The following is a 23,581-nucleotide window of genomic DNA, read 5'->3' as shown; positions in this document are numbered from 1 at the left end:
GTTGCGCCGGGGATATGGCCTCATGACATTGCGCGTTAACTGAAAAGCCTCATCTGCGACAAGGACATAAGGGACTGATTCTTGAGTGGATCCTGGTAGCTGGCGTGGTGGTGGTAGATCCAACTGATTGTTGCGTAGCCGCCGACCCATAATGGAAGTATTGAAGACTCTAGAGTCCCCCGTCCTTCCATAGGCCCCAATGTCAACAATTATAAACTTGTATTGAGGGTCGGCCAGCGCCAACATTACAACAGAAAAGTATTGTTTCTAATTGAAAAATTGTGAGCCAGAGTTCGGCAGCTTACGCACCCGGATATGTTTGCCATCAAGAGCCCCAATGCAATTAGGAAAGTGGCATTCCTCCTCAAAGTCCCTTGATATCCTCAACCAGTCTTCCATCCTGGGCTGGGGCATGACGAATTGATGTAGTCTTGACCATATTTCACATGTCGACCTGACTATGCCAGAAATGGTAGATCTTCCAATGAGAAAATCATGGTGGAGGGCGGCAGAAGACAGGCCAGTGGACAGGAAGCTGAAGAACAACAGAAATCGAACATTTTAGAATGCACAAATTAACAAAACACCAGGTGCATACATACCAAACTTGTTAGTGATTCATATCTACTAACACACATATATTTGGTCGCACAATCACTACGTGATATTCAGTACATATTACACATAACATTCTAGTCAGTACGTTTATATATATATGGAATAAGATGAGGGCATTAAACTTCAGACCAAATAAAAAACAGAGTTTGGGCAACACATCATGAACATAGAGAATGTGGTTGTGTAGTACATACCGTAATGTGAGTAGAAGTCGCTCTTCTGCAGATCTAGCTTGGCGCATCCTTGTGTCCTGAAAGGTTATCCCAGGATCCCAGGGCGCACTGTCTCCAAGAGTAGATCAAATGTTGCAAGGCTCATGCGACAGTATTTGTAAAGTTTTTCCGGGTGATCCCGCAGAGAAGAATAGAGGGGCTGAAAATGACCTCTTGTGAGTCGTTGCCTCAAAAGTGGATGGACCCACATGCGTCGCCTCCTCCTCGCATCCACAATCACTGGGTATGGCTGGCCAAAGCGCCTGGACAAAACCCAGTTGAAGAGAACACAGTCAGTTGGGGTGAACTGAAGTGTGTCAGACATGTTTGCTAACAACCAGCAAGACCCCCACACAAGCAGAGCACCAAAATGGGCAGATTGGAGGCTGTCACCTGATGTTGAGGCAATAAATAGGGTTGGTGCTGCTGATTTAAATTATGTGCAGGCCTCAAAACTGTTAAATGTCCATTTTGCAAGAAAAAAAAACAGTATACGGATGCCATACGGATTACATACGGATGCTTACATGAGAAAAATACGCGGCCACACCCTGACAACGGATGACATACAGAGCACTATTTAGGGACCATTTATACGTATTACGGACGTAAAATATGGTCCGTATTTTTCTACCTTGTGTGTGACTCCAGCCTAACCTCTTTCCTAGCAGCAGCTATTTTGTAGACACTCCTTTCCTGTATTGTTTGTACAGATACAGACAGCACAAAATGTGCTTTAAGGCAGCTGCAATGAATGGGATACAATCGACATTGAAATCTTCAATACTGCAGTCTCTAGGAAGTAATGAAGCACAGCTCCGACCCGAGAGACCAGAGAATGATAAGTGAGATAAATACAGAGCCTTATGAATATATAATGTTGCTGCCCTGCTTTATCTATAACTTTGTTCCTTATCCAAGACTACACAGCAAAGCTGGCAAGTGAGCTGCAAGAAACAGGAAATATCTTGTGTGTCCTCTACTATAGTCACCAAGGCACAAGGACTAAAAAAAGAGAGCCTGTCATTCATTAAAGGGAATCTGTCACATGCGCTGGTATTTTCCAGCGCGGTCTATGCCCCGGAAGTCTTCACATGCAGGACACACTTCCGGGGCATAGACCGCGCTGGAAAATACTGGTGCATGCGCAGAAGCGATTATATGCTTCGCCCACAGTTGGGCAAAGCATACTGCGCAGGCGCCGGAGGCTTTACAATGCGCAAGCGCGGAAACCAACATTATCTGTGATATTCACAGATGAAGATTACATGCAGCAAGCCGAGGAGGGGAGGGGGAGAAGGCGACTAAGCCACACTCATCGAACCGGACCGCGGCGATTTGCATACATCCCGAACAAGATAAAAAAGGTATTTATGCCTCAATGGTGCGAGGTCGGGGGTGTCAAAAGCCCTAATAGAATCCTTATGGGATGCACAATTGGGTGATATCTTTACATGATATCACTATATATGGGTGACAGATTCCCTTTAAGACAAAAGTGGTCAGTGTTTGTAATTATTTTATTCCTGGTGCTCCTCTCGGTAATTCCAGAGAATCTTTTTACCTACGCCCCCTTGGTGGAGAGCATAAAAATGAGCACTAAATAAAAAGGATCATATCTCTAACCCTATGGCCATGCCTCCTAACTTTTGAAGGACAGAAAGAGAAACAAATGTGTGCACCCCTGGCAACACACCACAATCCACACCCATTTGCCATTTCTTCCCACCCTGGTGGGAGATGTTCGAGGGGCGGTGACAGTAAAGGAAATGCAGCAGACGCCCTAGACTGCAGGGTGTAGACCTAAATCTGGGACTGTCCACCATATCCGGGACAGTTGGGTCTAGATATGAGCAGATGGATTCACGGGACTCTGGTTTAGCGTCTATATCATGGCTGGATGGGAGGCTGCAAATCTCTTACCTTTTGGTGTTCCCTGCACAGCTTTTGATTTTCCAGAGCTAGCACAACGTCATCTGTTCATCCTGCTTATTCAACTGCTCCCCCCCTCCCTGTCTTGCTCTAGGCATTTCTTCTTGTGTAGAGCAAGACAGGGAGGGGGGAGCAGGTAAATAAGCCCCGCCCAGCGGCAGTTTACATACATACATGAACCGATATAAAAAAGGTATTTATGCACGAAAGGTGCGGGGTCAGGGGGAAGCAAAAGTACTAAGAGAATCCTTATGTGACACACAATTGAATGATATCATTATATGATATCACAAAAAAGGGGTGACAGATTCCCTTTAATGACCGGGCCTCATCTCTAAAGGCCCCGTTACACATAGCGATGCACCAGTGATGCCGAGAAGGATACGTCCTGGCAAAGATCGTTGGTGCGTCGCTACATGGTCGCTAGTTAACTTCCAAACAGTCAGATCTCCTCAACGACACAGCAATGATCAGCGATCTGTATAACGACCTCATCGGTCGTTGGGTCCTTGTCACACTGCTTGTAATGTACTGATTCAGACGTCGATGGGCGTGCTTCAGCGTTTCCTTTTCAACGCCCCTCAGCACCGATTGGTGGTCACTGCTGTGCTCTCATTGGGCAACCGAGTCATAAAAGAGAACGTATTAGCACTTCAGTTCATTGCTCTCGAGTGCTGTGGATTTTTGTATACCAGCATCGTTCCCGTGTGAGTCACAAGTGTGGTTTTCGTGGATTTTGCTACGCGGCTTTCTTCAGCGACCCTGTTTAAGACGCAACAACGCTATTTCCCAAGAGCTAGTTATAGTTATAGATAACTATACACCTTTAATTTTTTGGGCCCACTCTTTTTTTAACAATGGTGAATGCCATTTCATATCCTGTAGTACTAGTCCCACCCTCACATTATTTTTCAGTGCACGTGTCCGCTTGTGACCGCTGCTCATGACATCCAATGGAAATGTATTACTGCTTTTGGGTATGGATTTATGGAGTTTGGTAATTTAATTTTTTTCTGATTTAACATGCATTTTCTGTTCTTGCAGGATCGTAGTGAAGATCTGTCACCAACAACATGTGGAAGTGAAGACATCCCCAGGACGCCAATCACTACTGAGGACAGAACGCCTATTAGTACTGAGGAGGCAAGTGAACAAGGCAACTACTTAATGATTCCGACTGTTACTATACACAATTATAGTTCTTTTTATATTTTAGTTTCTTTAATTACTTACTTATGCCAATTTTTTTCGACTGGGTGAAACTATGTATGACTGTTATAAAATTGTATTTTTCAAATAAAACTTGATGCCTGTTTATATTTATTGTGGACAAAGTTATTATCAGGGCTACAAAGGCGGGGTTAATGGGCTGTGGTATGGTAATGACAAGGATGGCATATGGGCATAACTGCCGCTAAAGATGCCCTAAAATAATTGTTGTGTTTTTCTCACTTTAATATCTAAATTTAATTTTAACATTTTTTAAAATCTATACTTTTTTGTGGTCTTTGAAAAATTTTGTTTTCAAGTTTTTAAGGAAAAAAGGTGACACAGCTGCGGTGGTAAATTTTAAATAACTTTTGGTTTTATAACATAAAACCTATGATTTGTTATTTTTTACACATAACAAAACAAAAACATATCAAAAAATTCTATGAATAACAAAAAATTACGTAACAAAAAAAAACGTTAGGGCATGCCACCCTGTGGTTGGGCTGGCACAAACCTCTCCAGCATCACTCCAAAGGTGCTAAATGCAGCCATCGCCCTCCTGTGTGCTGCCAGCAGGTCCGGTAAGGTTGGGATTTCTGTTGAGGGAATGGTAAAAGTTAATCCAGGCTAATTCTGTTGAACATTGAACTAAAGGTACTTGTTTATGGTTAAACACATGATTTTGTGGTGCCTCTGGCTCCTCAGATGAGGCACTTACAGCCCAGCCGGCTCTTCTGGCACCACTGACTAGGGCAAAAAAATTTTTTATATTAAACGACAGCCCTCCATCCAACCAAGTATCCTTTCCAACATGTAGGGATCTTATCAGATAATGCCCTCAATTACCGGAGGTCGAGGCTGCATCAACGTCACGGAGTGACACCAGAGAGAAGGCATGCCTTGGGGATGATGCTGATGAGCCAATTTGCAGAGGCGGTGTTGCAGCCAGCGAGGGGGTTCTTGCGAGGTCTGGTTCTAGCGATGATCCTGGGGCGGCGGACTTGGCTGTGCTTCTGGGGCTGGTTGTACTGCAGGAGCTGTTGGTTCTGGTGAAAACATAAATATTATTGAGCGCAATACTACTTCAACTTGCGTTGGGCTTTTGGGCATGGGCTTTGGCAACTTTTTATTAATCGTGCGCAAGTGTTATGTGTTGTGCGGGTAGCTGAATGTCACAATGAATGTATCAGCTGGAGTCCACATGGAACAGTAGAGAAAAAAAAAAAGAGTTCCCGATACCAAAATAATAAACAAAAATTTTGACAGAATGGTCAGAATTTTTTTTTGTGGTCCTGTGTGTTAATATTCCCAAGAAAAAAAACAAAACTTTTTTTTTCAGCACCAGTAAAGCACGATGACAGTAAAAACAATAAGGAAAAAAAAACTTGTCAAACAAATGTACGTTAACATGATGCACATCTAATATGAAAATAAGTCTGCATAAATGATAATTAAAAACACTCACCACGCTCCCTTCTGACTTGTTCACAAATGCTGGCGAGACGGTCTCTGGAGCGGAAGCGCAGGTCCGCCAGCTTTTTACGGATTTGGGAAGTTGTGCCCTTCACCCCAAAGCGGCGGGACAAGCCTCGCCATATCCTCCGCAACACAGCCCGCTTGTGGAGCATGGGATGGGGATGGAAGTCCTCACAACCATAGTCACGCCTATCCATCTCCTGAACCAGATACCTCATTTCGGCCTCCCTCCACGGTGAACGCTGCCTTGCTGCTATACTTCCTCCTATAGGCTTGACGCCGCATCAACGACGCCCACAAGAGCCTCGTCACGTCATGACGTTTGTCCGACGACGTTGGTGACGCTACTGCGTCCTCGAAGGGAGTCAACAACATGGGCGCCAAACGGAGACGCAACTGCATTCTCAAAGTGCCGCATACCCGTTACTTTGTCTATGGTGGGGCGGGAACACTCATTTGTGCAGTGTTGGAGTTGTGTGTGTGTGTCTAGCTATATTTATATTGTAAACATATTAAAATTAGAATTTTTTGATTGGAACAATGATGTCTAACCACGCCACTATGCATAGACACATTCACTGTTTTATATAGCCCACATCATCCAGTGTGTCAGCGCTACCGGACTAATACCCATTATATCCCCCACCATCCCATTCAAGCCACCGGACTCCAACCCCAAATATCCCACATCATCCCATCAAAGCTATTGGAGTACTAACCCTAATATCTAACATCATTCCGTCACACATATGTAACATAGCTGACCGCCACGTTACGTGACATTATGTATTAAAGAACGACAAAGCCTTTGTAAAGTAAAAAATACAAAATTTATTGGAAAATTTATTACAAATAAAAAAAGATAAATGCTTAGATATGGTCAGTAGCACACTAGATATGATGCTGCCAAGTAACTGCACCAGGCCCATTAAAATATTCGCAGTATTTCTCTCGGCAGGCCTTTGCATCATCCCTGTTTCTTCCTTTTGTGAGAGCTTGAGGTCCTGCTATTGCGGGATCATTATCACGGCAGTCTCCTAGGACTACTTCACCATTTGTTTGGTCAACACAGTCCACAAAGCCAGGTGGACTGTAATCAATAGCATCGCGCCACCGCAGGAAATTGTGCAGCACCCAACAGGCCATAACGACAGAGTCTATGGATTCTAGCTTCAGGTTAATAGGTGTGTGGAAAATTCTTAAGTGGTTGGCCATGATGCCAAAGGTATTTTCAACAACCCGTCGTGCCCTTGACAAATGGTAATTAAAAATCCGTGTTTGGTCCGTTACACTTTTTTGGGGGAACGGTTTGAGAAGGTTGGCATAAAGCGGGAAGTCTTCATCACCGACAAAAACAAAATTAAGATTGCCGGTTGTCTCTGAGTTGGGAGGCAAGTGCAGGTCACAGTTGTTTAATCGCTCTCCAAGGCGTGTGTGCTCTAACACTCCCCCATCAGAAACCCTGCCATTCATGCCAACATCTACATTTATGAATTCATAATGTGCGTTAACTAGGGCCATCAGAATAACGCTGAAATAGCCCTTATAATTGAAAAAATACGATCCGCTGTTCAGCGGTTGAGTGATCAGAACGTTTCCCATCCAAAGCCCCACCACGGTTAGGGAACTGCCAAAGCCGCTCAACATTGGAGGCAAAAGTTTTCCACTCCGCCTCCATTTTGGGAAGCTGAATGCAGCTCCGTAGACTTTGGACAATGGCATTGCATGTCTCAGGAATTAAAACGCTGAGCAGGGAACGAGAAACTACAGAAGAAAATTGCAAGTCTTGCAGTGAACGTCCGGTGGCCAGGAATCTCAGCGTGACGGCCAATCTTTCGTCGACCGGGACAGCAGCTCGCATTGCTGTATTCTTCCATTCAATTAATGGCGTAACACTGGCCAGTAAAAGTTTAAAGGATTCCTCAGACATCCGCAGATAGTTCCGGAAATTCTGAGGATTCTTCTCCTGAAGCTCTCTCACTAGTTGCATGTGGGAGAATTCGGACCTCTTCGCCAGCCATTCTCTGGTCCACATGCGCCGCTTTCTTTTGGAACGCCTCTCTTGCGTCTTGTTGCCAAGCACCCTCCAACAGCAAAGCAGCAACCACAACAGCACACTCCGCGTCGTTCATGATGTGAAAACTGCAAAATAACATAAAAAGATTAGACAATTTGCAAACAAATGATTATCTGATTATTATAACTATACGTGTTAAATGTAACAATGAAAAGAAAAAGGTTGATGACGTAAAATTGTGGGGTCGGGCGTGGCAGGAACACTAAAATGGCTACTAATGCGAAAACGTATGTACACACACATACAAGCCGAGCAAGCCTCACTTTAGCTTCAAAGTTAACTATAGTTTTAAAGTTAAAAAGAATGACTGGCCCCAATGTAGCTGTTTATTAAATATAATGGTATGCACAACTAAAAACGGGAACACTACTAACATCTTAATTTGAGACCCATAAAAAACATACCTGGCAGACAGAGCAATCCGTTGATGTTTTAAAGGTATCCTCGAATAACAGCGCACTAGCGACTCACACAGGGACGCAGAAGGTAAACCGGATAATACCATCCACAGCGCACAGGAACAAAGAATGGAAGGAGGCGCTACTGCGTTTTCTTTTATAACAAGGTCGCCCAATCACTGACATTGGGAGCGCAGTAGTGACCACCAATCAGAGCAGAGGAGTCGTTGCCAGTACCGAAGCTAAATCACGCCTGCGTCGCTGAGTTCTGCGTCACTAACGAGGTCGCTCGTCGTTTTAACGACATATTGTACTTCATGTTAGTGGTAAATTTCTTTGATATGACTTGAGTTTATTTGTGAAAATATTGGAAATTTGTCGAAAATTTCACAAATTTAAAACTTTTAATTCTTATGCCCTTAACCCTTTACGACCTTTGACGTATCCATACGTCCGGGTCTCCTTGTACTTTCCGATCTTGGACGTATGAATACATCATGGTGATTCTGACAGCTGACAGCCGGCACTCAACCCACTGAATATTGCGATCAATATTGACCGCAGTACTTAACACACAAGCCCTCTCTGCTCTCTGACTGCCGCCCCTGCAATGTCATTGCAAGGGGACAATCGTTGCCATAGTGACCCGATGTCGTCATGACAACATTCGGGTCACCAGAGTTAACAACCTGGCTTACACCATGCTCAGAGCATGGTGTAGCAAGTTTGTCTGTCAGTGCAATGCAGACAGTTTGTAAAGCATAGCAAAGCTCCTTTACAAGAGATCAGACTGCAAAAAGTAAAAATACCATAGTGGGATAAATTAAAAAAGTAAAAAAATGATTAAAAAATTGTAAAAATCTAAACAAAAATAAATCACGAAATAATGAAACAATATACACTGCTCAAAAAAATAAAGGGAACACTCAAATAACACATCCTAGATCTAAATGAATGGAATATTCTCATTGAATACTTTGTTCTGTACAAAGTTGAATGTGCAGTCAACATAATCACACAAAAAATCATCAATGGAAATCAAATTTTTGAACCAATGGAGGCATGGAATTGGAGAGACCCCCAAAATGAAAGTGGAAACAAGTCAAAATGAAAATCAAAACAAGACAAAATTAAAGTGGAAACAAGTCAAAATGATGCTCAGTATTGTGTGTGGCCTCCACATGCCTGTATGACCTCCCTACAACTCCCGGGCTTGCTCCTGATGAGATTGTGGATGTTCTCCTGAGGGATCTTCTCCCAGACCTGGACTAAAGCATCCATCAACTCCTGGACAGTTTGTGGTGCAATGTGACGTTGATGTATGGAGCGAGACATGCTGTCCCAGATGTGCTCAATTGGATTCGGGTCTGGGGAACAGGCAGGCCAGTCCATAGCTTCAATGCCTTCATCTTGCAGGAACTGCTGACACACTCCAGCCACATGAGATCTGGCATTGTCCTGCATTAGGAGGAACCCAGGGCCAACTGCACCAGCATATGGTCTCATAAGGGGTTTGAGGATCTCATCTCGGTACCTAATGGCAGTCAGGCTACCTCTGGCGAGCACATGGAGGGCTGTGTGGCCCTCCAAAGAAATGCCATACCATTACTGACCTCCTGCCTGGGCGAATTTATAGGACACACGCGACCCTGGATACACCGCCTCCAGTAAGGCGAATTTAAATAATAAGACATGCAGCCGGATACACCGCCTCCATCAGGCGAATTTCAGAAATACACGTAAAACCGGATACACCGCCTCCAGCAGGGCGAATTTAAATAATAAAGGGAAACACCAGGGAAACAATTACAATGGTGGGCCCTGCGCTAGGGAACGGGGACATGGAGACCTCCTGCACTCCCCTGAGTCAGTGTCACTACACTCCTACCGATCCCTAGGTCGGTACCGCACCGGGCGCCACTCAGGATACCTTTAAACCCTAGCTCACCCTGCACCTACCCCTTTCTAGTGAAATGGCCGATGCAGAGAGTAATCCCACCACTGCACTGAAACACACATAAAGGAAAGGCACAAGCAGGGAAAAAACCACTTAGCTTTACTCTGTTGCACTCGCTCCTGGCAACAGAGTCCACCACCAGAATGCAGCTCTCCTCCTGAAACGCTGCCACCAAGCTCTGTCAGAGCTGCAAGGAAATTCCCACTGACTCCTTCCACACCAGGGCTCTGACCGTGCTGCAAGGAGCTCTCTCCAGCTCCTTCCTCCACCAGGGATGGTTGGAAATCAATACCATCACCAACGCTGATTGCAACACCTGTTACTCTTTTATAGCAGAGCCAGCAATCACACCTGCATTAGAAACATGTGCACTTAACTAAAGAAACAGAGTGCAATGACGCTCACCACCACCGGGGGCAAACTTAGAACTAAGGACACCACAGTGCAATAATCCTAATGGCCACCGGGGGCAAAAACCACCCTTAAGCACGCAGCTTAAGGAAAAAAAGGTTACATGCGCTTTTAACTGTCATCATCCAACCTGGATCATGACACTGCCCAACCAGTCATGCTGAAGGATGTTGTTGGCTCCATCCACCAATGTCACGTTGCACCACAGACTGTCCAGGAGTTGACGGATGCTTTAGTTCAGGTCTGTGAGGAGATCCCTCAGGAGAACATCCGCAACCTCATCAGGAGCATGCCCAGGTGTTGTAGGGAGGTCATACAGGCACGTGGAGGCCACACACAATACTGAGCATCATTTTGACTTGTTTCCACTTTCATTTTGGGGGTCTCTCCAAATCCAGGCCTCCACTGGTTCACAAATTTGATTTCCATTGATGATTTGTGTGTGAATATGTTGACAGCACATTCAACTTTGTAGAGAACAAAGTATTCAATGAGAATATTTCATTCATTTAGATTTAGGATGTGTTATTTGAGCATTCCCTTTATTTTTTGAGCAGTGTATATACAAAAAAATCGGAATAGAAAGCGATCAAAAAATCTCATGCGTCTGAAAATGGTACCAATAAAAACTTCAAATTGTCCCACAAAAAACAAGCCATCATATGACTCTGTCAGCAGAAATATGGAAAAATTATATCTCTCAAAATATGGCAATGCAAAAACTAGTGTTTGAAAAAAAGGGTCTTTTAGTGTATGACAGCAGCCAAACAGAAAAAACAAATTTAAATCGAGTATTTTTCTAATCGCACCAACCCAAAGAGTAAATTACCGTATATACTCGTGTATAAGCCAAGTTTTTCAGACCCTTTTTTTTGGCTGAAAAAGACCGTTTGACACCGCTTGGGCGTCCTATTGTCTCTGGCATTGGAGGGCTGTGTGATCCCATATGTAAGTTTATAGACTACTATTTGCAACCTTTAGTGAACACTATGGACGTCCTTAGGAAAATTGATGGTCTTATCATAGACTCTGATATGTGCCTGGCTACTATAGATGTCGAATCACTTTATACGTGTATTAGGCATTCGGATGACTTGGGAGTAGGGATGAGCGAATTTGCCTTTTTTAGGGTCGAGTCGGGTTTCATGAAACCCGACTTTCTCAAAAGTCGAGTTGAACGAAATTGGCAAACTATAGGGAAAAGTCGGGAAAAGTCGTGAAACATGAAACCCAATGCAAGTCAATGGGGAGAAAAGTCGGCAGTGAGTGGAGGACTGTAAACACACCTGGCATGAATTTTAACCCTAGAGGCGGCAAAATCTCTCTCTCTCTCTTCTCTCTCTCCCTCCCCCTCTCTCTCTCTCCCACTCCAGCTATGCTCCCGCTACGCTACGGTTCTCTCATTGGCAGAAAAAAAGTCACGTGCAAGCATTCAGCGAAACCCGACTTTGACGCTTGGGTCGCCGACCGCATGGCCAACTTCACACTGTGGTCAGGTTTCGTTTCATGAAACCCGACTTGGCGAAAGTCGGTGACTTTTGAATCTGACCGACCTGTTTCGCTCAACTCTACTTGGGAGCGGTGGAGTTCTATTTGTGCATGAGTGATTATGAGCCTGCGCTGTGCTCACTGATTCTGGAGCTTTTGAAATTTGTATTAACGCATAATTTTTTCACCTTTAAGGACCGTTTTTTCGGTTCCCTGAAAAATGCCCACAGGAAAATTGGCCACAGGAAAAATGCTCACAGGAAAATTGCCCACACAGAAAATTGCCCACACGGAAAATTGCCCACATGGAAAATTGCCCACACGGAAAATTGCCCACACAGAAAATTGCCCACACGGAAAATTGCCCACATGGAAAATTGCCCACACAGAAAATTGCCAATTGCAGCATCACAAAGCTTAAGATCTATGATTTTTGAGGTGCAAGGTGAGAATGTTCACATGATATGTGATTAACTTGTGATTTACAGTTGATCTAGTGCAAAACTCCAAAAATGAAGATCTGTGTTTGTAGCAGTCTGTCATTATCAGCAGTAGATAGATAGATATAGTCTGCTCTCATCTCTCACTGATTCTGCCTTACTCCTCCCACCAGCCCAAAACAGCAGAACCAGCAGCAATGTGATCCAGAGGAGCTATCACTGCTATCAGTACTCACAAAAGTATCACTGTATTATCTGTGTAGTTACATGGGACTGCAGGTCACATCTAATACATTATCATCTCAGTGGGAGCCCACCAAAAGCAGGGAGCTGCTGGCAGAGATAGTTGTTCCTGGAAGCCCAGAAGGCACAGCAGAAAGGTGAAATTCTGTCACTTGTACCACCTTGTGTACTTGCTGAGAATGCATGTTTTTGCAGTAGTTTAACTGGAATCCGATGGGCCCCAGTGCCAAATTTGGACCTGCCCCCCCCACACGTTGGTCAGATGTATGGACCCCTGTAGTGTTCTAAATTCTATAAAGACTTATGAATTGCTCCTTTCATTATGTAGTAAAATGTCCCCCATCCTGATATATGCCCATCATCCTGGTGAATATGTCCGCATCCTGGTATACAGTATATGTCCCAATGATGGTATATATGGTCGCCATCCTGGTATGTATGGTCCAAATGGTTTCCATCCTGGTATATATGCCCACTTCCTGGTATATATGTCCCCATCCTGGTTTACATTGTCACCAATCCTAGTGTATGTGTCCCCGTTCTGCCCCTAATGCATAATTAAAGCCAAAAACATTCTACTCACCTTTCCTCTGCTCCCACGTTGCCCAGTGTCTTTTGTATCCACTGCACAGCAGGGCAGCTGACATCGGAGTGTGCGCCATTGTCATGTGTCGCTCCCTGTGGCTGCACCTTCGACGTCAGCTCACAGCCACTGCATGTGTTGCATTGCAGCATGTATCGCAGTGCAGGGACCCGACGGGTCTCTGCAACACCATGCATGTCATCTGGATCTGTGTCTTCAGTGAGGACGGAGATCCTGTAGAAGCAGGCATCTGTACGCTAGTACCTGCTTGTGGCCTTCAAAACAGTCGTTGCACCTCTGTGTTTTTTCTGTTGGTGAACCAATAGTCTTACCCATGTGTGTTCCCCTCACCCTGTGTTGTCTGAGTGGTGTTCTATCCGTGGGGATTGAGTGCGGGCGTTCAGTGGGATGAGCCCTGGTTTTTGCGGGCTCTCGAAAGAGAGCCAGGTCAGCAGACAAGAGCACCCACTGACCGGTGTGTCTCCATAGTGATGTCACTGACCAGCAGAGGAGTCGGAAGTGCCAGAGCAGCGCCACTCTCCTATTGATTTCAGTGGCAGTGAATCTGGCACCTGCACTTCCTTCCCTGTCCACTTATGACTACCAAGAGAATAAGAGGGAACAGATCCTACATAGTTATGTATCATACACATATACTGTGTCACGTGGACCCGTCTTGTGTGACACGACCCGCAGGTCGGTAACTAAAACAACAAAACTGGCACGTGTAACTGTCCTGTGTGACACGACCCACAGGCCGGTAACTAAAACAACAAGACACGGGGAAGGGGAAACAGTTACAACGGAGGACCCTGCGTTAGGGAACGGGGACGTGGAGACCTCCTGCACTCCCCTGAGTCAGTGTCCCTCACACTCCTAACGTTCCCTATACAGGCTCCTCACCTGTCGCTGAGCCAGAACCTGTCACCCTAGCACACCCTACACCTATCCCTTGCTAGGGACCTTGGTGGTGCAGGCACTGGCCCCACCACTGTACTAATACACACCAGGGAAAAATACAAACAGGGATAACAGCACTTAGCTCTGCTCTGTTGCTCTTGCTCCCAGCAACAGAGTCGAGCACCAGAATGCAGCTTTCCTCCTGAATAGCTGCTACGTCACCAAGCGTTGTCAGAGCTGCAAGGAACTCGTCACTGTGTGTCCTTCCACACCAGGACTCTGACCATGCTGCAAGGAACTCTCTTTAGCTCCTTCCTCCACCAAGGAAGGTTGAAATGACCAATATCACCAACACCTGCTCATAGACCATGTGACCCTATATAGGAAAAGGGAATGGTCAAATGATCAGGGGCCAAAAGCTGCTATAATCCCAGTGACCACCGGGGCAAAAGTCAAAGCAAAGAAAACATCAAGTGCAATGACCCTAACGGCCACCGATGGCAAAACTAGAACTGAAACGACCAGATTAAGGAAAACAAAGGTTACTAGTGCTTTTATCTGTCATAATCCAGCATGGATCATGACAGTACCTTCCCTTAATGAGGGGCCTCCGGACCCTCAAGACCGCTCCTCATCAGGGAACCACCTTCAGCGAGGACGCCCAGGTCCAGAGTTCATCAGCAACTACCTGCACTTCAGGTTTATGACAAACGAGCACCGCTGGTATTGGCAAAGTTTGTTCCGGAGGCACCACCCATCTCCAAAGTGCCGATCTGGGGAACGAGAGTTGTATGGGCAAGTATGTGGGTAACTCCAGCTGGTAAGTCTCCGGGCCCTGGATAGCCGACACCAGATACGGCCCGATCACCTGAGAATTCCAGACCCCCGCAACACATTTCCACTGGATGTTTTTGGTCGCCACCCATACATGCTCGTTCACACACAGGTCCGGACCTGTACATTTATTGCCACACATTCGTTTGTCACAACACGGTGAACTCTCTCTGGAGCTGACAACAGAGGCGTCCCCCTGTGTCACCACACTCACACCCCCGCAATTCACCAAGGGAAACACCACCCTCCAACCCCTCCTACTACGAGGTCTGTGCCTCTCAGGGTTGGCTAATGGCGAGGATTGAGCCTTTCCCCTACTCTCCTGCAGCACCTCAGCTGCTACCACTGGAGAGGAAGGGGACATTTGTAGAGAGATGGCAGAGACAGTAGCCCCTAGGCAGCAGCCCTCACACGACTGCTGCCAGCTGACTACTTCCTAATCCGCCAATCTAAGACCAGGTTGTGTTTTTTAGACCAAGTGAGGCCCACAACGATAGGTGCTGGATTTCCCTTCAAGACGTAGTATGGCTGGGACACATCCTGATATCTGCTATGCAGCTCAATGTCTTCTACGTCTTGGTTTAACACCCCCTGGCTCAGTGGGACAGAGTTAATGGCCTGGACGCTTATGGGTGTGTCCAGCGTCTTACACCTCAGACTATGAGTCTGGACAACCTGAGCATCTACCAGACTGACTTACGCTCCACTGTCCACAAGCACCGGTATGCCCTCAGGTACTTCATCAACCATCACCTCTGTTGTCATAGTACCTTCTGAGGGCGAGGAGGAAATATACACTTCCAGGTCGTCTTCCTCCACACGACCAGGGGAACAAGGCTTCTCTGACAGTACAGAAATTTCGGCGTCAGTGCCCTGGATTAAATCATTAGTCTGCTCACTATAGGGACATACCCCTTCACCTTGGGGAACACCAGGCAGCACCATGGGGACACCGACTCCACCCACCTGCCTGGGTACGTCTGCCTGTATAAGCAAGTCCTGCTCCTCAGCAGGGACTCTACGGCACATCCTCGCCAAAGCCGTATATGGACCCTCTAGTTGAGGCAGAGGATAGGCCTCAGACCCATAATTCCACTGCAGGTGCTGCTGAAACACATCATTCAGCTCCTCACTAACCTCAGTGAGGGCCAGCAGCAACTGCTCACCGGTCTGCACTTGGCCCATTCCTCAACAGAGAAAAATGTTAAGGTTGATGATAATGTCACGTGGACCCGTCTTGTGTGACACGACCTGCAGGTCGGTAACTAAAACAACAAAACTGGCACGTGTAACTGTCCTGTGTGACACAACCCGCAGGCCGGTAACTAAAACAACAAGACACAGGGGCGGGAAACAGTTACAATGGTGGGCCCTGCGATAGGGAACGGGGATATGGAGACCTCCTGCACTCCCCTGAGTCAGTGTCCCTTACACTCCTAACGTTCCCTATACAAGTTCCTCACCTGTCGCCGAGCCGGAACCTGTCACCCTAGCACACCTATCCCTTGCTATGGAGCTGGGTGGTGCAGGCACTGGCCCCACCGCTGTACTAATACACACCAGGGAAAAATACAAACAGGGATAACAGCACTTAGCTCTGCTCTGTTGCTCTTGCTCCCAGCAACAGAGTCCAGCACCAGAATGCAGCTTTCCTCCTGAATAGCTGCTACGTCACCAAGCGTTGTCAGAGCTGCAAGGAACTCATCACTGTTTGTTCTTCCACACTAGGACTCTGACCGTGCTGCAAGGAACTCTCTCTATCTCCTTTCTCCACCAAGGATGGTTGAAATGACCAATATCACCAACACCGAGATATGTCGTGTACTACTCCATGTGTCCGTGTAATCTAATTTACGTTGGTCTCACGTCCCGGGAGCTTCGCATTAGGACTAGGGAGCACATGAGGGACATTGTGGCAGCTAGAGAATCAACCGACATTCCAAATCTTAAAACAATCCCCAGGCATTTCAGGCTGCACCATGACTCTAACCCGGCTGGGCTATTAGTATGAAGTATAGATTGAGTCTATTGTGGCATAAGAGGTGGGAACCTCAAATGAGTCTTGGCACAGATTGAGTGCCGGTGGATTGTTACGCTTGGCACAACGTCTCCTCATGGCCTCAATGACAAAATTATCCTTTACTCCATTCCTCTAATGAACATGAGAATTAAGATTATTAGTTCCTTAGTTTGTCTCCTGTTTTTATTCTGTGTTATGTTTGTTGGTTTTTAACTGTTTTCTTTGTTCTTATAGTTATTTCTTACCTGTGGATGCATGATGATATACATTTTGGTCCCCTTCTTTCCCCTTTTTTGGCTTATCTATTGAATTATCAAGTTATTGATTGGGACAAGTGAATAAGGACGGTGTTTGTTTAAATCATTATCCTTTTGGATTATCGTTCTTCATCTACTTATTTTACATATAAAATGTGAATATGGACGGTGTTTCTTTAAATCATCATCCTTCTGGATAATCGATTTTCATCTGCTTATTTCTATATATAAAATGTAATATCTAAATTATGTACCTATTTTTACAGATAAAAATGTAATATCTGAATTATGAACTTTTGTGGTATTGTACAATGGCATACTTATTGTTATTAGGGCACAATATGTGGTATTTAGATATTTATTTATAAACGTAATACAATGTCTACATTTTTGCACTGCATTTAAATAAACTGTTGTGGTATAGTACTATTGCATATTAACTGCTATTAGGATGTAAAACACAGTCTTTAGATATTCACTATTGACTTTTTACACCACCCATACTTGTGCCCTTTAACTAAATGGCCGCCGCATGGCACGCATGCGGGATGGTGGTGCGCCCCCTGCGTCTGGAAGCCATCCGTTCAGCACTGGTGCGTGTCAGTGACGTCACGGGAAATATTCCCATGGCACACATCGGGTTCTGGGAAAGCCAGAAATGACGCGGTGGGGTGAGCGCACCCATTGCGCATGCGCCAAACAAAATGGAGGCGCGCATTTTAAAATTTTCTTGATGATGGCCCTTATATAAGACTAACACTCATAACATGAGCCACAGAGACCCCCGAGGAAGCCCAATGTAACAACCCTGCTGGCATCACTGTATGGCCTCCCATCCCCCGCACACCAACTTACTTTCTGCTTCAAGCCATGCTGTGAATTCTGTCTGTTGCCAGCACTGTGCCTCTGCTCTCCATGTTTCCAGACTGTGTGTATAGGGGGCGGCGCCTGAACTCTCTGGTTCTTATGCAGTCAGGGTGCACCTGTGTAATATGTCCCTTACCAATCACCTGGAGCCCTTGACTATTTAGTTTCGCCACTCCCACTGAAACATTGCCTGTGCAATGTCTATACTCGGTTAGTATCTTGCTGCTGAGGAGGCCAGGCCCTGTTCTGTGTATCTCTTTCTCTGTAGGAATACTCTTTGTCTCGCTTTGTACCTTGTCCGTCTGCCAGGAGGCAGAATATCCTGGCCCTTGAGTCTTGTTCCCAGTGCCTTGTCTGTTTCTCTGTCTGCCTGCCAGGAGGCAGAATATCCTGGTCCTTGTGTCTTTGTCCCTGTGTCTCTGTCTGAACTCAGTCTTACCTCTGACTGTCAGTCTCCTTGTTTGTGGTTCCTTCTCTGCCGTGTCTTTCCTTGTGTCCTCCCTGTCTGTGCATTTGCACCCTCGCAGCTTTATCTGTGCATCTGCACGCTCGCAGCTTTATCTGTGCATCTGCACCCTCGCAGCTTTATTTGTGCATCTGCACCCTCGCAGCTTTATCTGTGCATCTGCACCCTCGCAGCTTTATCTGTGCTCTCGCAGCTTTATCTGTGCATCTGCACCCTCGCAGCTTTATCTGTGCTCTCGCAGCTTTATCTGTGCATTTGCACCCTCGCAGCTTTATCTGTGCTCTCGCAGCTTTATCTGTGCATCTGCACCCTTGCAGCTTTATCTGTGCATCTGCACCCTTGCAGCTTTATCTGTGCATCTGCACCCTTGCAGCTTTATCTGTGCATCTGCACCCTTGCAGCTTTATCTGTGCATCTGCACCCTCGCAGCTTTATCTGTGCTCTCGCAGCTTTATCTGTGCATCTGCACCCTCGCAGCTTTATCTGTGCATCTGCACCCTCGCAGCTCTGCCTGCTCGGCTCCTTAGCTGCTCTGCCTGCTCGGCTCCTTAGCCGCTCTGCCTGCTCGACTCCTTAGCCGCTCTGCCTGCCCGGCTCTCTTGCTGGCCAGCCTACTCCACACTCCTGCCTGTATCCATACCTGCACCTCCTGTGTGAACAGGTCCAAATCCTGTTCCATCATACACCACTCCCTCCTGCCTACACCTGCTGTGTGAACAGGTCCCTACCTGCCCCTTCTCATACCACGCCAATCTGTCCTGTGTCTCCAAGCCGTGCCCGCCTGTCCTGTGTCTCCAAGCCGTGCCCGCCTGTCCTGTGTCTCCAAGCCGTGCCCGCCTGTCCTGTGTCTCCAAGCCGTGCCGGCTTGCCCTGTGTCTCAGCCTGCTTGTCACTCGCACCTGTCCAGGTGTCCTGTTCCCGAGAGGGATCAGGAGCCACAGCCAGACACCACCCTGGAGTGGCACCCGGCAGATACCTGCCGCACAAGCCTGACCTCACCATCAGAGGCTCCAGTGAAGACGAAGGTAGCTGCCGTAGTTACGCCCCTTCCAGGGTAGTCTGGTTTGTGGCACAGTGGGGCCACAAGCCCCTGGCTCACGCCAGTCAGCCAAGGCGTGAGCGTTACACCCGAAGAGCAAAACACGTCGGGGCGACGGCAGTACTCTCTGAGAGCCTATATGGGTAAGGACTTTTTTAGATTGGGAGCACTATTGGCGGCACTTTATATGTTACTAATTGGATCCTGGTCTTTGTAATAAGCTACTTAGCTCTGGGCATGTATGCTCTCTTTTTTGGGATATTCCCCTTACATACGCCAGGTTATTTATTTGTGCTTGAGTTACTATGGTAGTCCTGTTATATAGTGTGCTCAGTGTGATGTATCACTAGATATGCAGCATGCTCAGGAGTCCTGTTTTATTGTCTATCACCATGCCTTTTCATCTAAAATAACTTTTTATGCACTTTTTACATGTTACTTTTTTCATAAATAAAGATTTTTTTTTACATATTTTGATATGTGGTTTTCTGATGTAGTCAGCAACCTAGCATTTATATTTCATTAGTAGGGCATTTAACTGAATTGTTCTTTATAGGTTTGTATCATTAGGAGTTGCCCCGTTTCTTACAATATTCTGTGACTCAGTGATCATTCTGGCATGATCTTCATCGTTAAATATACGCTAATTATTATTGCAGCAAATTTTGCATTCAAAAAGATAAATGTCGCTCCTTACTTTCCGAGCCCTGCCATGCGCTCAAACAGTAGTTTTCTTCCACATATTAGGTATCGGCATGATCAGTAAAAAAATTGCACAACAAATTTTGGGATCCATTTTTCCTGTTGCCCTTATGCCAAGAAAAAAATTTGGGTCTAAATAAAAAAAATTTGAAAAAACTTAAGCATTAATTTTTTCTTTGCACATTCTAAAATTTCCTGTCAAGCACATGAATTGTTAAAAAACATCTTGAATCTGGTTTTGAGCACCTTGAATGGTGCAGTTTTTAGAATGGTGTCACTTTTGGGTATTTTCTGTCATATACAGTTGTGGCCAAAAGTATTGACACCCCTGCAAGTCTGTCAGATAATACTCAGTTTCTTCCTGAAAATGATAGCAAACACAAATTCTTTGGTATTATTATCTTCATTTAATTTGTCTTAAATGAAAAAAACACAGAAGAGAATGAAGCAAAACATTGATCATTTCACACAAAACTCCAAAAATGGGCCAGACAAAAGTATTGGCACCCTCAGCCTAATACTTGGTTGCACAACCTTTCGCCAAATAACTGCGACCAACCACTTCCGGTAACCATCAATGAGTTTCTTACAATGCTCTGCTGGAATTTTAGACCATTCTTCTTTGGCAAACTGCTCCAGGTCCCTGATATTTGAAGGGTGCCTTCTCCAAACTGCCATTTTTAGATCTCTCCACAGGTGTTCTATGGGATTCAGGTCTGGACTCATTGCTGGCCACCTTAGAAGTCTCCAGTGCTTTCTCTCAAACCATTTTCTAGTGCTTTTTGAAGTGTGTGTTTGGGTCATTGTCCTGCTGGAAGACCCATGACCTCTGAGGGAGACCCAGCTTTCTCACACTGGGCCCTATATTATGCTGCAAAATTTGTTGGTAGTCCTCTGACTTCATAATGCCATGCACACGGTCAAGCAGTCCAGTGCCAGAGGCAGCAAAGCAACCCCAAAATATCAGAGAACCTCCGCCATGTTTGACTGTAGGGATCGTGTTCTTTTCTTTGAATGCCTCTTTTTTTCTCCTGTAAACTCTATGTTGATGCCTTTGCCCAAAAAGCTCTACTTTTGTCTCATCAGACCAGAGAACATTCTTCCAAAACGTTTTAGGCTTTTTCAGGTAAGTTTTGGCAAACTCCAGCCTGGCTTTTTTATGTCTCGGGGTAAGAAGTGGGGTCTTCCTGGGTCTCCTACCATACAGTCCCTTTTCATTCAGACGCCGACGGATAGTACGGGTTGACACTGTTGTACCCTCGGACTGCAGGGCAGCTTGAACTTGTTTGGATGTTAGTCGAGGTTCTTTATCCAACATCCGCACAATCTTGCGTTGAAATCTCTTGTCAATTTTTCTTTTCCGTCCACATCTAGGGAGGTTAGCCACAGTGCCACGGGCTTTAAACTTCTTGATAACACTGCGCACGGTAGACACAGGAACATTCAGGTCTTTGGAGATGGACTTGTAGCTTTGAGATTGCTCATGCTTCCTCACAATTTGGTTTCTCAAGTCCTCAGACAGTTCTTTGGTCTTCTTTCTTTTCTCCATGCTCAATTTGGTACACACGAGGACACAGGACAGAGGTTGAGTCAACTTTAATCCATGTCAACTGGCTGCAAGTGTGATTTAGTTATTGCCAACACCTGTTAGGTGCCACAGGTAAGTTACAGGTGCTGTTAATTACACAAATTAGAGAAGCATCACATGATTTTTCGAATAGTGCCAATACTTTTGTCCACCCTCTTTTTTATGTTTGGTGTGGAATTATATCCAATTTGGCTTTAGGACAATTCTTTTTGTGTTTTTTCATTTAACTCAAATAAAATGAAGATAATAATACCAAAGAATTTGTGTTTGCAATCATTTTCAGGAAGAAGCTGAGTATTATCTGACAGAATTGCAGGGGTGTCAATACTTTTGGACACAACTGTAGACCTCTCAAATGTAGTCCCTAAAAATAATGGATTTGTAAATTTTGTTGCAAAAATGAGAAATTGCTGGTCAACTTTTAACCCTTGTAACTTTCTAACAAAAAAATTATGTTTAGAAAATTCTATTGATGTAAAGTAGACATGTATGAAATGTTATTTATTAACTATTTTGTGTGACATAACTCTCTGATTTAAAGGCATAATAATTAAAAGTTTGAAAATTGTAAAATTTTCACCAAATTTCAGTTTTTTCACAAATGAACACAAGTCATGTAGAAGAAATGTTATAACTATCATGAATTACAATATGTCATGAAAAAACTGTCTCAGAAACAGTGGGATCCATTGAGGCGTTCTTTAGTTATTACCGCATAAAATGACACTGATCAGAATTGAAAAATTGGCCTGGTAATGAAGGTGCAAACAACCTTGGGGGGTAAAGGGGTTAAACCAGAGAGTTATGTAACACAAAATAGTTAATAAAGGACATGTTCCACATGTCTACTTTACATCAGCACAATTTTTGAACCATAATATATTTTGGTAGGAAGTTAGAAGGGTTAAAAGTTTATGAGCAATTTATAATTTTTCCAACAAAATTAAAAAAATAACATCTTTTTGGGACCAAATCACCTTTGAAGTGACTTTGAGGGACTTATATTACAGAAAATATCCAAAAATGACACTATTCTAAAAACTTCACCCCTCAACGTCCTCAATAGTACATTGAAGAAGTTTATTAATCCTTCAGGTGCTTCAAAGGTATTAATGCAATGTGGAAGGAAAAAAATAACATTTTGCTTTATTTCACAAACATTTTACCATAGCCCCAAATTTTATTTTCACAAGGGTAACAGAAGAAAACAAACCTCAAAATTTGTTGTTCAATTTCTCCTGTGTATGGTGATACCTCATATGGGGGAAACTACTGTTTGAGCTCAAGGCAGGGCTCGAAAGGGAAGGAGCACCATTTGACTTTTTGAACGTCAAGATAGTGGAATCGGGAACTGACGCCATGTCATATTTGGAATGTCCCTGATATGCCTAAACAGTGGAAACTCCCAAGTGACCCCATTTTGGAAGCTAGACCACTAAAGGAATGTATCTAGATGTGTGGTGAGCATCATGAAGTTTACAGAAGATTATAGCGGAGAGCTGTAAATATACAAAATCATTTTAGCCCCAAATTTTTTATTTTCACAAGGGTAACAGGAGAAAATGGACCCAAAAACTTCTGGTGGTCGGTGCTCATAGCAAGTGAGCATTTCCGCTACACACAGGCAATCTGATCATGGTGTAGAAGAGACGAATGAAGTAGTGCAGCTTCTAGTTTCCCATGGAGACTATTGAAGCATGCAAAAAGTATATAAAAATGATTTTAATCCCTTTAACCCCAAAGGTGGTTTGCACGTTCATGACCGGGCCAATTTTTACAATTCTGACCACTGTCCCTTTATGAGGTAATAACTCTGAAACGCTTCCATGGATCCCAGTGATTCTGACACTGTTTTCTCGTG

General features: G+C 44.9%; 1 protein-coding gene across 3 annotated transcripts in view; it reads right to left on the bottom strand.

Annotated features, from left to right (window-relative positions):
• Positions 1-4,325: 4,325 nt before the first annotated feature.
• LOC141047947 (uncharacterized) overlaps positions 4,326-23,581 on the bottom strand; it is a 129,520-nt gene continuing 110,264 nt past the window's right edge. For 2 of the 3 annotated variants that reach the window (XM_073543315.1, XM_073543325.1), the window contains 2 exons: positions 4,821-5,020; positions 4,326-4,570 (listed from right to left, as the gene is read on the bottom strand). In XM_073543315.1, the coding sequence (XP_073399416.1) occupies positions 4,844-5,020 (177 nt within the window). In that variant the 3' untranslated portion in view covers positions 4,326-4,570; positions 4,821-4,843. Of the gene's footprint in view, positions 4,571-4,820; positions 5,021-6,194; positions 7,593-23,581 lie in introns of those variants that run through there. The other variant, XM_073543332.1, reaches the window with a different exon arrangement.

This window comes from Dendrobates tinctorius, unplaced genomic scaffold (genome assembly GCF_039654945.1).
Source record: "Dendrobates tinctorius isolate UK_male_01 unplaced genomic scaffold, ASM3965494v1 ptg000011l, whole genome shotgun sequence".
Classification (NCBI taxonomy): domain Eukaryota; kingdom Metazoa; phylum Chordata; class Amphibia; order Anura; family Dendrobatidae; genus Dendrobates; species Dendrobates tinctorius.
This window is presented reverse-complemented; position numbering and strand designations above follow the sequence as displayed.